Source organism: Harpia harpyja, chromosome Z (genome assembly GCF_026419915.1).
Source record: "Harpia harpyja isolate bHarHar1 chromosome Z, bHarHar1 primary haplotype, whole genome shotgun sequence".
Taxonomy (NCBI): Eukaryota; Metazoa; Chordata; class Aves; order Accipitriformes; family Accipitridae; genus Harpia; species Harpia harpyja.
The window spans coordinates 31,573,760-31,587,346 of record NC_068969.1 but is presented as its reverse complement, the minus strand read 5'-3'; the positions used below and the strand labels follow the sequence as shown (position 1 = coordinate 31,587,346).

At 40.7% G+C, this 13,587-nt stretch overlaps 1 protein-coding gene across 13 annotated transcripts in view; it reads right to left on the bottom strand.

The window, feature by feature from the left end:
• The window catches only part of MEF2C (myocyte enhancer factor 2C), a 141,669-nt gene that overhangs the window by 32,792 nt on the left and 95,290 nt on the right, over positions 1-13,587 (bottom strand). For 9 of the 13 annotated variants that reach the window (XM_052775577.1, XM_052775580.1, XM_052775579.1 and 6 more), the window contains one exon: positions 5,724-5,867. In XM_052775577.1, the coding sequence (XP_052631537.1) occupies positions 5,724-5,867 (144 nt within the window). Of the gene's footprint in view, positions 1-5,524; positions 5,663-5,723; positions 5,868-13,587 lie in introns of all 13 variants that reach the window. The other 4 variants (XM_052775582.1, XM_052775584.1, XM_052775588.1 and 1 more) reach the window with 2 other exon arrangements.

Below are 13,587 nucleotides of genomic sequence, written 5' to 3'. Positions count from 1 at the left end.
CCTGGTAAGTCTTCAAGTACCTAGAGGGAGTAAGTTGAGAGCTGGACACATAATCTGCTGTGTCAGGCAACAGAGGCACCCTGACCTTGTGCCACCCACATGTCTCTTCTCTGGCTGGCCAGAGCTGTTGGCTGTGCCCTGTGTATTACAGCGCTAGCCATCAAATTACAGTTATCCCTTAAGTTTCTTTTTTTTTTTTTTTTTTGTCCTCTCCCCTTCCTAGGCGCAGACATAATTTTGCTCTAAATATAGAGGAAACTTTTTGCTTAACCACTGAAACACACAGCAAGATTTTAGTTCAGCGTATGATGTGAAGGATATGTTACACAAATGCCTCGGGACTTATTTCAAGGTGTTAATTTAGCTCTGAAACCCTGTACGTAGCTGTGGCCTGGTTTTGTGAGAGATGGCTGTAGCATAATGGCTGAGATCAGGTCAGGCGCTCGAGTGGATGGACCTGCTGGCATTGCTCCCCAGGTGGGAGGCTGCACGCTGGGACTCGCCTCCCTTTGCCGAGAAGCTGAAATGCACCCCAAGGGCCATATTCTTCCGTAGAGTTGACTGGTTTAAGTAGAGGTGGGAAGGGGAGGAGAGGTGTCTTGGGAATCTACGTGTTCAGTGTGTAAGGAGCAAAACTACACTTGCTGCTAGGTCTGTGTAGGGATTCTGAAACATACTACTGTTTGTGTCTCACAAATAGAAAAAAGAGAATAAATGATTATGTGACAAAAAATGTAATTGCTGAAGTATGCTCTTTCAGGAGCAACCTTTTTGTGCCTGCAGATATGCTTACAGGTGAAGTCCAGATCACTAGTTGCATGTGTCGCCTTTCAAAGGAAAATTTACAAAGTACCTAGCACAAGGAGAACCAGCGTATGTCACGACTGAGGTCTAGGGCCCTTGGAAATAGGTTCACATAGCATAATCTGAAACATCTTATCAGTCTGAAGGTATGTTTTGAAGCAAGACATTCTCCTCACTGGTCACAGATGGACCCAAAAGGTTCCCAAATCCCGTGTAAGTCAGAAGTGCATGGCTGTTCCTGGAGCTCAAAATCAGCTGCTGCTGCTGGTTTCTGCCTTTTCAAAAGGTTTTAGCCAGTGAATTCACATGAGGAGAGATGACTTAGCTCCACCTCCAGCCTGACGTGAGACACAAATAAGCCAACATGGAGTCCCTTGTTATTGCAATGTTCAGGGCTGTGCTGGAGATCTCCCTGCCGTTGGCTTTGAGCACATGATCCTGTCTGCTTGAGTGCCAGCCCATCTCAGATTGAGTATCACCCACCGGGGAGCGCTTTGCACAATGTCTTCTTCACCTCTGTCATGAGATCTGTGAACTCTGCCCTCCGAGCCTGGGTGGACATCAGTATTGCCTCTATTTTCTTAACTTCTCTTCCTAATCCAAACTTCTATTGACTTATCTAAACTAAAACATGGGTACAAATGCAAGTCTGAAGGTCTTGCTAATCCTCAACAGGCTTGTCTGCTTTCATCATTACACTCTGTTTTTCTTCTATGTACAAACCAAACCCTTCAAGGGCTGGAATCTTCTTTTTCTATGTTAGCACAGCACAAAAGAGCTCCAGTCTTGGTTGCTCTTGTGGCTGCCAGTCTCTCTAGTCATCACTGAAATATAAAAACATTGCTGAAACAGTTACTTAGCTTTCATTTTGTCATTTTAAATATATTTTTTGAAACTAGTTAAATTATTTTCTTAATTTCTGTAGTAATGGTTTCATATTCACTATTTTACCTACTATCTGGATATACTTACATCTATTTACAGAGTACTTCATAGGCAATTTTATCCGGGCAAAGTCAGTTTACCCTCTGCTTTGCAGCACAATACACACTATGTCTGGAATATAGTAGTTTTTATTTCTTCTCCTCAGTAGTGAAAGGTTAGAGAGAGAAGTTTGTCAGGATAAGCACCAGTATTAAACAGTAAGTCCCCAGCTACAGTTTTGCTCTGGTTGCCCAAATTTTGTTACAGTCTTATATTTACTTCACCAAGAACTGCAGCCTCCTGCAGATTCCCTAGTCATTCTTGGTGGTAAGTCATGGGGCATATCTATTCCATCTAGGCCTGGTGGACTTTAAAGCTTATGATGCACTTGCGTAATATCTATATTAGTAAATTAAACTTGCCTAGAAACTGAGGCCATCTGAGGCCACAAAGCAGTCCATGTCCATACTATTAAGCTTTCTCAACCTCAAAACATCATGACTACATATAAACTGACAATTGGGAATTGTTCCTGGCCTGGGCTAACTACCAAACAGAGCTAAGAAATTGTCTGGGAGAGCATTATTTGGCCGGTGCTAAAAGCATGCCAGGGACTGTTCAAACAATTCAGGGCAGAGATAAGCACCTCCCGCTGCCTCGGTATGTTCTTTGCCATTTGCTAATTTACTAACATAGACGAAGCCTTACTCTAATGTGTACGCAGCTTGCCACATTTTGCCTTTTTTTTTTTTTTTCCTCTGTCTTTTCACCTTTGGACACAATTGCCAAAGAGGGCAGATGGCTCACCTGAGAGGACAGCGCCAGTGTGCAGCACACACTGTGTCAGACGTGTGCTCCACCAGCTGTGGTACATTGTGCAAAGCAAAGTGTTGGGGACTCAAACCCCTTGGAAATTAATGGACCAAACGTTCTGTGTTGAATATTGTTTTTATCCCTCCCATGTTCAACCAGGTCTTCATTTATTTAGAGACAGAGATACTTATAGCTCCCTTCTAGTGGACTATTTCTGTCTCCTCTGCTTTCATCACTCTTATGAAAACTACAAATAAATGTCTAATTATTATCAGATGTTTTAGAACAACATAAATACTTATCCCCAGAAAATTATCTGAGGAAACATTATTGGCCTTAGCTGTTAGGAGCAAAAGCCAATTTTGTTTTCATTTGGCAGCAGCTTTATTCTGTTACAAGACCAGGCACAGGCATTGCATTGTTTTATATATTTTGTAAGTAGTGATTTAATGACTTGACTTGGTGACTTTTTGTTCAATTTTGCTTTCTTCCCCCTAACTTTCTTGGCTACATTTGATGATCACAAGTAAATGAATGTAACTTCCCTGACTTCCCTGAAGTTATACTGATTTGCACAGTTAAGGAAATTATCGTATACACTATAATATATAATATGTATATATAAAAACATATATTAGATTTGCAAATTTCCATTATGCACTAGCTTTGAGCTCTATCTTGCTCATTACATCTTGGCTTATGCCAAGAGAAGGAGCTCCTGTTGCATTAGGGGAGAACATCTACTGATTCTTCCTTTTGTGGTAAGCAGCTTGATAGAGCACACAGACCTTGAGCTCTGCATGTGAAGTATTCAAAGAAGGGATATCCTGTCTTACATGAAAAGAAACGCTAACATTTTGCAGTTCTGTATCTCTGAAGCATCTCTGAAGTAATGTCACAAAAAGATAATACACTGTACCTTGTAACACCCCTGCAAGGTAGGAAGTTACTTTATACCCAATATACAGCTCAGGAAACCAAGTTAATCACCATGTTAATAGCTGAAGTAGGACTATATTTGATGTCAAAAGGTTAAATTTAATGAAATAAACCAGAGAGAAAGTCCATTGATTTTTGGGAGGACAAAAGTGATGTACCATGTTTAGATTAAGTGTGTTGTTTCTAATTCCTAAAACTTTCCTAGTTTTACAGAAAAGATCATTTTCCCAAATGCTTATGGACATAAAGAAAGTGATAGAACTCAATACCACAGGAATGACTTTTTTTCCAAGGGTTTTTTTTCATGTCTTAAGATTTCAAATGGTTATAACATGTGCTGCTTTGTTGGAACAAAAACAGGTAGCATGAGAGAAACAGAGGATCTGAAGGACCATCCCAAACACAATTTTTAAGGTAGCTTGTTTAAATACTATCTGTTTGAAAATTCCGTCACTTTGATTTGAACAAGCCAAAAGGTCATCCTTGAAAGAAAGGAATGGCAATTGCTAAGATTTTGACATGAAAAAGGGTTAAGCATTCCAGCTTATAACCGTCACCCTAAATGTTGCAGTCATTGTTTGTCAAACTGAGTTCCATCTTGAGCAACCAAATTCATGGTGACAGCTTTAGAGCTTTTTTTTCCTGAGAAAAACAGCTATGCAAAAGAAGCAAATAAAAAGGGAGGTAATAAAAGATGGAATGTATATGTATTCCTCTCTGATATTTTATATACATGTTGGGCATCCTTAACCAGCCATTCCACATACTAATTTATCAAATTTGATGCCATTCTGGTCTTTAGGAAAATCTTTATTATTTAAATTTTTTTTGTAAAAATACATTTGCCATGATGTGAGAATTCCTTCAAATTTTAATTAACTTGAGTGAAAAGCTTTCTGCTGAGAATTAATGGAAAGAACAGCTACACTGCATGAGGCAGAATCTGAGCATGCTCAAGAAGTATCCTCGGCTTAGGTATCAGATTTTGTATGCACAATCGACTACCACTACAGAAGAGACTGCTCATTCTGGGTATACAGACATCCTTTTTGGCAGCTAACCATACAACCTACTTGTGGGAATGAGGAATGAACACATCCAAATGATATCTTTTAGAAGCAAGCAGTTACCTATGCAAATTCAGATGCTTCTTTGGACCTGGGCAAATCTTTGATTTGCTATTTTCTCTTGCACGCACATTTGGAAGAAGGGCCAAATATAACCTCCAAACCTCCACATTCTTTTTGTTGGCTTTAAAAATGTAATATCAAACATAATGACAAAGTATTCTCCCCTTGTATGTCTTGTGCAAACAAAATAGCACATGCAGAGTTATTTCTCTTAGATATCTGGCAAGGCATATGACCGATGGTTAGAAATCCTGACTTGGTTAAAACAAAATTTAGCTCATGTTAAAGCATTAAAGAAATGCTGATGAGGTCAAAGCAAATTCTCTGATAAAGCTGTAAAATCACCCCAACACACAAACATGTCTGAATCCTACCATTAGGCTCTCATGCAGTCTGTTTCTCTGCAGCGAGCAAGTAGCTGTAACCCTTCAGTGCTGCAACTGAGTTTAGCAGAGACACTTGAGAACTGAAGTGACACGCACAGAACACACTAATTACTATATATAAAGGAATTTCAGTTCTACATTGTTTTTTCTATATCACCACAGAAAGTATTCTGTGGGTTTGTTAGCCTGTCCACAAAGAAACATTTCCATCGTTATTTTTGAGATATAATTTAGGCGAGTGGTGTGGTAAAACAGTTCTGTAAATCAAGTGAATATAATGTATATATGTATATTTCACTTCCTTCTGTAGGTTTCACCTATAGTAGGCTTTGTCTGTGTGTCAGAGGTAGAGACTTGGAAGAAAAATATGTTGTGTGAAATTTTCTGACCACAGTGTTTAATTATATATTGGGCTATTAAAGCCTGTTTCCAGCTGAAATGTTTTCCTTAAGAAGCCAGAACTGAAAGGGTTATGGTTTGTTACTGCAGCAGTTAACAGCAGACAGCCATCTAACCTTTGGTACTTACAGGTATTTTATGGCTCTTGATCATATTATCAAATTCTTCATTAATTTTTTTGTATTTTTCTTCAGTGCGTGGGGTGAGAGCGTAAGAGGAGTCAGGATCGGGGCTTTCACAACCTTTGTTTTCTTTCTTGTTCAATGCCTGCCAGGTTCAGAGAAATATCAAAAAGTAAAAAAAATGAAAGGGAGCTTAGAGTACTTACACATAATCTTTGCCTGCTGATCATTAGATCAATATCTTCATTAATTTTTCTGTACTTGTCCTCAGACTCAGGGCTGTGACCTACTGAATCGTCTGCATCGGGGTCTGGACTGTCACAGCCATTAAGTCCTTTCTTTCTCAATGTCTGAAATACATAATTTGGAAAGTTCAATCCTTGGCACAAGCTGCAAGAAAGACTCAGCAGTGTTACAGTAACACAAACAGCCCAGCAGTGGAAGGTTTTACACTATGCTTTAGGGAAAGAAAGTGATTAGGGATCCACATCGATGCTGTAGGTCTCCAATTATGAGCGGCAAGAGAGGACCATACAGACCTCTTTCTTCTGAAACTGGAATCAGTCAATAAAGAATGAAGATGGCAATCTGGCAAAGTGCCTGATAGTACCCCCCCCAACCATGTCCGATAGCATTAAGAGGTTAAGATACCCACCCAGAATGCAATTTATTTTAAGATATTTATCCATTTGAAATGAATGAACATTAAAAGCAAAGGACGTGTACTGTTCACAGTGGAATACCCCGGTGTTTTCCTTTTCTCTAAATAAAGATACAGGAGAAAGAAATGAAAAAAAAACCCCCAAACTGCAACAAAGAAAGAGGAGTACCTAAACTGAATGCTGGCTTTGAATTAGATATAAGGTATGACATTAGCAATACCCCGCCATTCCTAAGTGTATGCTTTTGATAGGACAAGAGGGAGGACAGAGTTGCTAATGTGGCTGTGAAATACCAATTAAGAGCTTCTAGACATGGTGTTTACTTTTTATTGACTCCAGTTACAGTGCTACAAATGCAGTGCTGAAGCTTAATGTACAGGAAAAAGCGCTGCTATAACTGTTGCTCAGTGAAAAGTCAAACCAGATGAATTTCAGATTCAGCAGCTCAAATCAACCTTCAAAATCATGATCATCATCACCAAGATAAATAATGGAGATAAAAAAGCTTAAAAACAGAGTGACATCAGTAGCTAACAATTCAGAATGGTTGCCTGGCCTCAAATAGGTTTTAACTGATCTACCTTGACAGATCACCAAAGAACACTCATTAAGGTAAAAGAATATGAGAAACAAGTCTTTGTGGACTCCCCAAGTACAAGCAATAGTACACAAAGTCAATATTTGTAAGATTTCTCAAATTCAGCTGGAAGAATGTCTCAGTCAAAAACTCTTCAGAGAGTCCATTTGGCTGTCTATAAACTTTATTAGACAGCTTGCAGTTAATTCTGAGTTGCAACCTGGCTAAGCAATCTGAGTTACAACATATAGATCACATAGCACTCTTGTGTTAATAAGTGGCTATGCTTGTGCTGTGTATTAGTGTGGGATACTCTAACTTGTTTCTTTTTGCCTTCTCAGAATGGCTGCCTCTAATCTGAGCTTTTTGTTCCTTTTGGAAAAGTACATCTCCTAATAATTTTCTTTATGGGAATGCCCAGTTTACCACCGTTAAATCCCTCAAGTATTATAATGTCATACCTTGTTTCTGTAGTATTGTATTTATTTAATAAAAATTAGACTTCATTTTCTGCATTTTATCTGAGACTTAAGAACAGAGCCCTCTTATTCCTGCAAAAGCTATAAAGCTGTTCTCCTTGTGGAGACACACCCCCTGAACCTCACATTTTCATCAAGTCAGCAAAGTGATGGCGATCTGCCCTAATAGATCCGAACCTTCCAAACTCATGTTGTGGACCTCTGAAACAGATTTAGGCAACTGTGGAAAGCTGTCTCAATGTAGAGCTTTCTTTTTAAACCTCGTATCTATACAGACTTCATGTCTAATCCCACGAGCTACTACTAACACACAGACAAAACTATAAATCCATTGGAATCAAACCCTAAGAAGCTAAACCAACATGAATGACTCTCTACAATTCTTCTCCACTCCCTCTTATCTCTCTTTTATCTTTTAAATGTTAACTAGCAGAACAGACATAGTCGTGTATGATTTGTACTGCTACTAGCTTGAAACAAGCCAATTATAAAGAGGGTTTTTGCAATCAGCTGTTGTTTGATAGATTTAATAGATACAATATGATATATTAAAAGTGAAATTTCTCTTTTTACATCTGAATAACTAATCTCAATTAATGTTCAACTCTTCATGTAAGTCCAAAAGAGTTGTCTTCTGAATACATAAAATATTCTGTTTTCAAGATGCATTGGATCAAGCTGGCCAGACATGAAACCCAGATCAGCACTCTTGGGACCTTTTCTTGAGCTCATCTGAGTCACTGATGGAGTCCTGCTAATTCACATGGAGTCTCTGAGGAATGATGCTGATGTGAGCTGGATTGGACGGCATCCTCAACTTCAAGCTTTGAGATGACAGTCCAGCTTCTCTATTTACAAATGGCAATGACCTCTGTTTTACCCAGAGGTCAACACAGCTGCAACTGAATGGGCATAGGTGAGGAAAGGTAGCTGCACAATTGTTATCCTACCAGACAACCCAGATCAAGAGCAACATGAAGAGACAAGAGGGGGAATGTTTTGCCACTTCTTTGAATCTTTTCCTCTCCCATCATTCCCAAATCCTTGTCTGCTGCATTCACATGGCTGTGTCTGGGTGAAAGAAGATCCACCTTGTCCTCAGCACACTCACAATGCCCTAAAGCTCTGCGACTGTCTACTTAGCACTCATATGAAATAGTCACTTCTGTGGTTTGTAGAGGTGCAAGAATGCACTGACATCTTTCAGTTGTTCAGAGGAGGAAAGGCAATGTAACCCAATGCATGTCTTGCAGCAGTCTCTGAAGAGAGACCAGATTCCCTCCCAACATAGTAATGTTTTTATTTTCATACATTTTTTTTCATACCCTTAGAAAGCAGGTTGCTGTGGCACCAGGCAGAGAATAAGCAATCTCTATTTTGACCAGAAAAGCCAAAGACCAAATTTAGTAAAATCATGTTGGTATTCTACCCAAAATTAACTTCAGCCCTAAAGAGTAGAGGCAAACCTTTCCCTTGCAAACACCATCAATCTGTGTGTTTGGCTGGTATCTTGGCTGACATGGCTAATCAAGCTCACTAATGCAGTGCACTTTTTCCCTGCCCCTTGTCCTGTCCCCGTCCCCCCCCCTCCAAAAAAAAAAAAAAAAAAAAAGAAAAGAAAACAAAGAATGTGCTTCAATGAGTTGTGGTAAGGTTAGGCAACAGAAATTTTCACAAGTGTGCTGCAGTCAGAGGCACAGCTCCTAGCTTTGTGAGTGCTGGAACTAATGCCTGGTTGCCTGTGAATTGCATTTTGGGGTAAAGTGCAATATCCAGAGAAGCTTTCTGTGGCTGGGTCTTTTGGAGCTTCTTGTGCCCCCTACCCATCTTTCTGCTGATTCTTTGTTGCTTCTGTGTGTAAGGACTCATGCTGCAACACTGCCTTCAGCTGGGTGTCTTTTCTGGGAGTAATTTCTGGTTCTCTTTTTCTGCACAAGAACACAATTTTAATGAAACTTGTTGGAATTTCATTGTCTGTGAGACCCCTCCTTTGTGCCAGATTTGCTTGGCACTGAATAAAAAACGAAGAAATTATAAGGGAAAAGACAGGAGAACAGACTGGTAGACTGCACAGGCACGTGAACACACTCACTCACATACAGAGTTCTCTGGAGAGGAAAGCAGACTGAAAGTGACACACTTATCCTCTGCACTAAGGTCCTGGGTGGTATTCAGGACAAATATAACGATCCTCAGTATCTTAGCATTATCTCTGGCTTCTCAACATGCCGGCTACAGTTTTGCCTATTCTATTGCCTTGTTTGTTACTTTATTCTCCTCCACATCATTACCTACCACATTATACTTCCCATAAAGGTCCTTTATTGTTGTCCTTCAACACAACACAACACAAGTTGGTACAGCACAACTAGAAGGGGCACAGACCAGTATCTAACTGATCCATCCTTATTCAGAAGCTCTCTGGACTCCATGTCAATTTTTCCTCTTTTTTTGCTCTGTGTCACCTCTTGAAAGCAGAGGCTGGTTCTGGATATCGGAGACGACTGGAGTCATTACGAAGACCAACTGGGTTTCAGCAGGCTAGAGTCTTTGACCCAGTCTTGCAGTGATTTAGAAACCATTTTTCTTACCGTGTTAAGCTGTCATAGCCTCTTACAAACCCTGGAAAATAGCCAGACCTATCGCATCCTCCTGGAGATTAGCTAGTTTCCAAAGCTTTAATGACTATTCAGGGAATTTTTAAGAGGATAAAATTACACAATTGTATAGTGCATTGCATTCTGGAGAACCCCAAGCCAGATTTCAGTTATTTTTAAAGAAAATAAGCCATTTTTGAACTACGGAAGCTCCACTTCTTCCAAGCAATTAAACAAGTAATTATATTGGACTCCAATAACCTAAAATCAGCCAAGGCATTTGAAAAACAAAATGGTTAAAGGAAAACAACCTTTGGCTGAAATCTCATATGCCAGCAATTTAGCCTAAATCCTGCTCTATAAATCTCAGAGGAGAAGTGCTGACTTAGTGACATACTGGCTGCTGTAAAATGAAGTATAAACAACTATTTACTTTCATTTCATGCAAAATTTATCATCACTACAAAAGCACAAAAGAAAATATGGCACTAACAGCCAGGTCTGATTTTATCAAGGCAATGGAAATCGTTGCAATTCGAAGGCTTTTGAGGAGGAACAGCCTTTCATTTTCCTAATCCAGTCTCTATTTCTGCAGTATTATCCTCTTCTTTTAGCATTTTTTTAACAGGAAGAGTGGGGAAGGTTAGAAATTAATTTGTTTTTCATCCTATCCTTTCGTTTGCTCATCTTTGTAGAGGGGTATCTCCATTCTTCTTAATAAGTTCATCTCCTGTGGAACTGCTCCCCACAACACTCCAGGGCTTGAGAAGCCACAGATATCTGGTCTTGGAAATGCTCACAATATAGCTGCCCAATTAAAAAGACCGGGTCAGTCGATAAGGTCCCCAAAAGGTTCAGACCAGCCCACTCTGTCAGTTTCATTTTGATATCTTCTGCAAAAAAGACTGAACTATTGCAAGGTTAATCACTATCTTCATTTGTGTAATAAAATGTGTGATCTCACTGGTTCTTCATCTGTAATCAAAATTTACAGTATGGAAAAATTCAGAATTACAGGTCTACTTCTACAAATTCCTGTATCTGTTATGTTGTCTAGAAGCCACCACAATGATCTCTAACTGATAACCCCACTAGCGACCATGACAATCCACAGAGTTGTAATTTGGTAAATTATATTCCACTCTCAGAAGACAAAAACCACAAGTACCCTCCATTTTCCACTATCACTTTCTTTCCTGTATCTGGATGGGATAAAACTTTTAGCCACAAATGAAAAATGTTTTGGTGTCTTTTTTGCTCACTGGAGCTACATATCTACGTGGCAAGGCAGACAATAGCCAATTACAAAGGAATGATATGCTATTGTCTTCAACTGCTTTATTATTTATAGCCATTTCAAAGAACACGGGCAAATTTATGGAGGCCCCCAAAAAAGCAGAAAATATTTAAATCATGGGCCTGATTCATTTAAGCTTCAGTTTGCTCTCTGTGCAACAGAAACATTGAAGTTGGAAAGTGTTGAGTGAAGACAACCTTCACTCTCTTCTCCTGCACAGTTATATAATGATGAAATTTTATGATGAAATTGCACGATACAATGTATGGTGTAATCAAGTAATGAAAGGTTCTAGTGAAATGAAAAACACAAAGAGGAAGAGATAGGTTGCTATGGGAACCACCCATCTGAATTCCCTGACTTCTGTGTAACTAAAATCTCAAATTTTTTGTTCCATTAATGTAGAGTTCTTAAATTTTTACATTTAATAATGAACATAAACTAGTATGCTGGTACTAATGTACTTTAATTGCGTATTTAGGAGAATCAGATAAAACACTATTATACTTACTGTTATCTAACAAGCTCCAGACAAAAAAAAAAATGTATACCAGTAACACAGAAAAATGGAACATTTATTACCTCTTTTGTATAAATCATAAAATGCTTTTGTGGTTTATACTCTTTTTGAAATAAGCTACAGGGCTTATATAATAGCTGAAGCTCTATAACCACATGTTACTCTTTTTGTTACTATTTTATTTTCACCGAAGTTTCAAAGAAAAAAAAATTTCCATTGTTTAGTCCTGTATGTCTGTCTTCTTCAAATGAATACACATGAGTGTGCTTTTCACAACAATACACCAAACCCTCTGCTTGGATTTGACTCTTATTTTTGCATGCCAAGTGATTATTCTCTCCTCCTTCAAGTACCTTCTCTAATCACACCTCTTGTGAAACCAAACAATGCCGACACCCTTTGCCAGTAACATCTGCTGCTCTTTGCTTACGAATGATCGACCGGCGTGTTACGAATGCTTATATGTGTGTGCTGCAAGCTCATCAGGACACGAGGTTTCTACCTGCTTCCCGAGTTCAGTCTATTCCACTCACGCTCTTGACGTGTGCCAAGGCCTATCTACAGTATCTTGTAATACCAGCATAAAAACAAACGAATCCGTGTTTTTCCGAAAGGGCGCTGGGGCAGCGCTATTTTTGCTTCTTCGCTCCCCATCGCTGTGCTGTGTGCCTTGGGCACGGGGGACCTTTGCAAGGCAGCACAGCCGGTGCAGCCCCAGAGCCGGGGCGATGCACAGCCCTCCGGAGGTGCAGCCTGTTCGCTCTGACCTTGCCGTCTGCGGCAGACCGGTCAGCCTCACCACATCGCCTGCCGCCTCTCTGCAGCGGGTCTCCTGCGTCCATACGACAGAGCACACCTTGCCGTCTGGCCGCCGTGCCGGGGCTGCCCCTCTGGAGAGGCGGTGAGGCTGGAGAGGGGGAGATGGCAGAGGGCTGCTCTCTAGAAGAGGCCAAGCACAATCCCTTCCTTTAATGTTCAATCTCACCCGCTCGCCAGCGCTTTTCTATTTAGTATTGACTTAAATTACACAGGCAAGTTTGGCTTTGTATGTATAAATAGAAGAAGGATATGTCAGATTCAGAGATCTCATAGCAGCTAATCTAAACCATGTATCTTTCTGGATTTTCTCAGAAAGAAACAAAAGTGAATCACACGAAGACACCAGCATTAAAGCTTTGTATTAAAATTTCTGGTAACGCACGCAACTAAGCTTACACCCTCTTATGTTCACAATTGTTTCACGGGACACACAAAAGACTTCTGTCTATCACCGCGCTTGTAGACTGTTTTTTTTTTTTTTTTAAAAAAGAATTTCGATCCGAATGATTCCTGAGGTTCTAAGTAAGGATATTTCTTCATCCTTCAGGCTTATTCCCGTCTGTCGTCGTGGCGCAAAAGGTCTGAAAACCCCACAAATCCACCCCCCCCCGCCGCCGCCCCGCAGCCAGCTGACGTACGATTCCTACGCCAACCCTCAATGGAAGGGATCGCGTTTCCCCGGCCTTGACAGAGGAGACGGGCGGCAGAACCCGGCCGAGCCCGGGAATCCACAGGGGGGGCTTGAGCATCAAGTGACTGGCGGCACCGGCCGGCGCAACGCGGCCGCAGCCCGGCGGGGAGCTGGTCCCTGTCCCGGCCGCAGCAATGCCACGCATCCCCGCCATCCCCACCTGTCAGCGCCGGCACCTGCTGCCCCATGGCCGTAGATGGCTGTCCCCAAGGCCGCGGCGCTGATTGGGGACACGCTACGCTCCCGGACACGACGGCCAACCCGTTTGGGGTTTTTTTTTTTTGGGGGGGGGGGGGGTGGAGTGGGGTTGGGTTTATCTTCACCCGTGCTGCTGTCACACTTCTTGGCTCTCATGTGGCTGCAGCCTACAGGAAGACAGCATTTGCGCTTTACAGATATTCATACATAAATACACGTGTATATATATC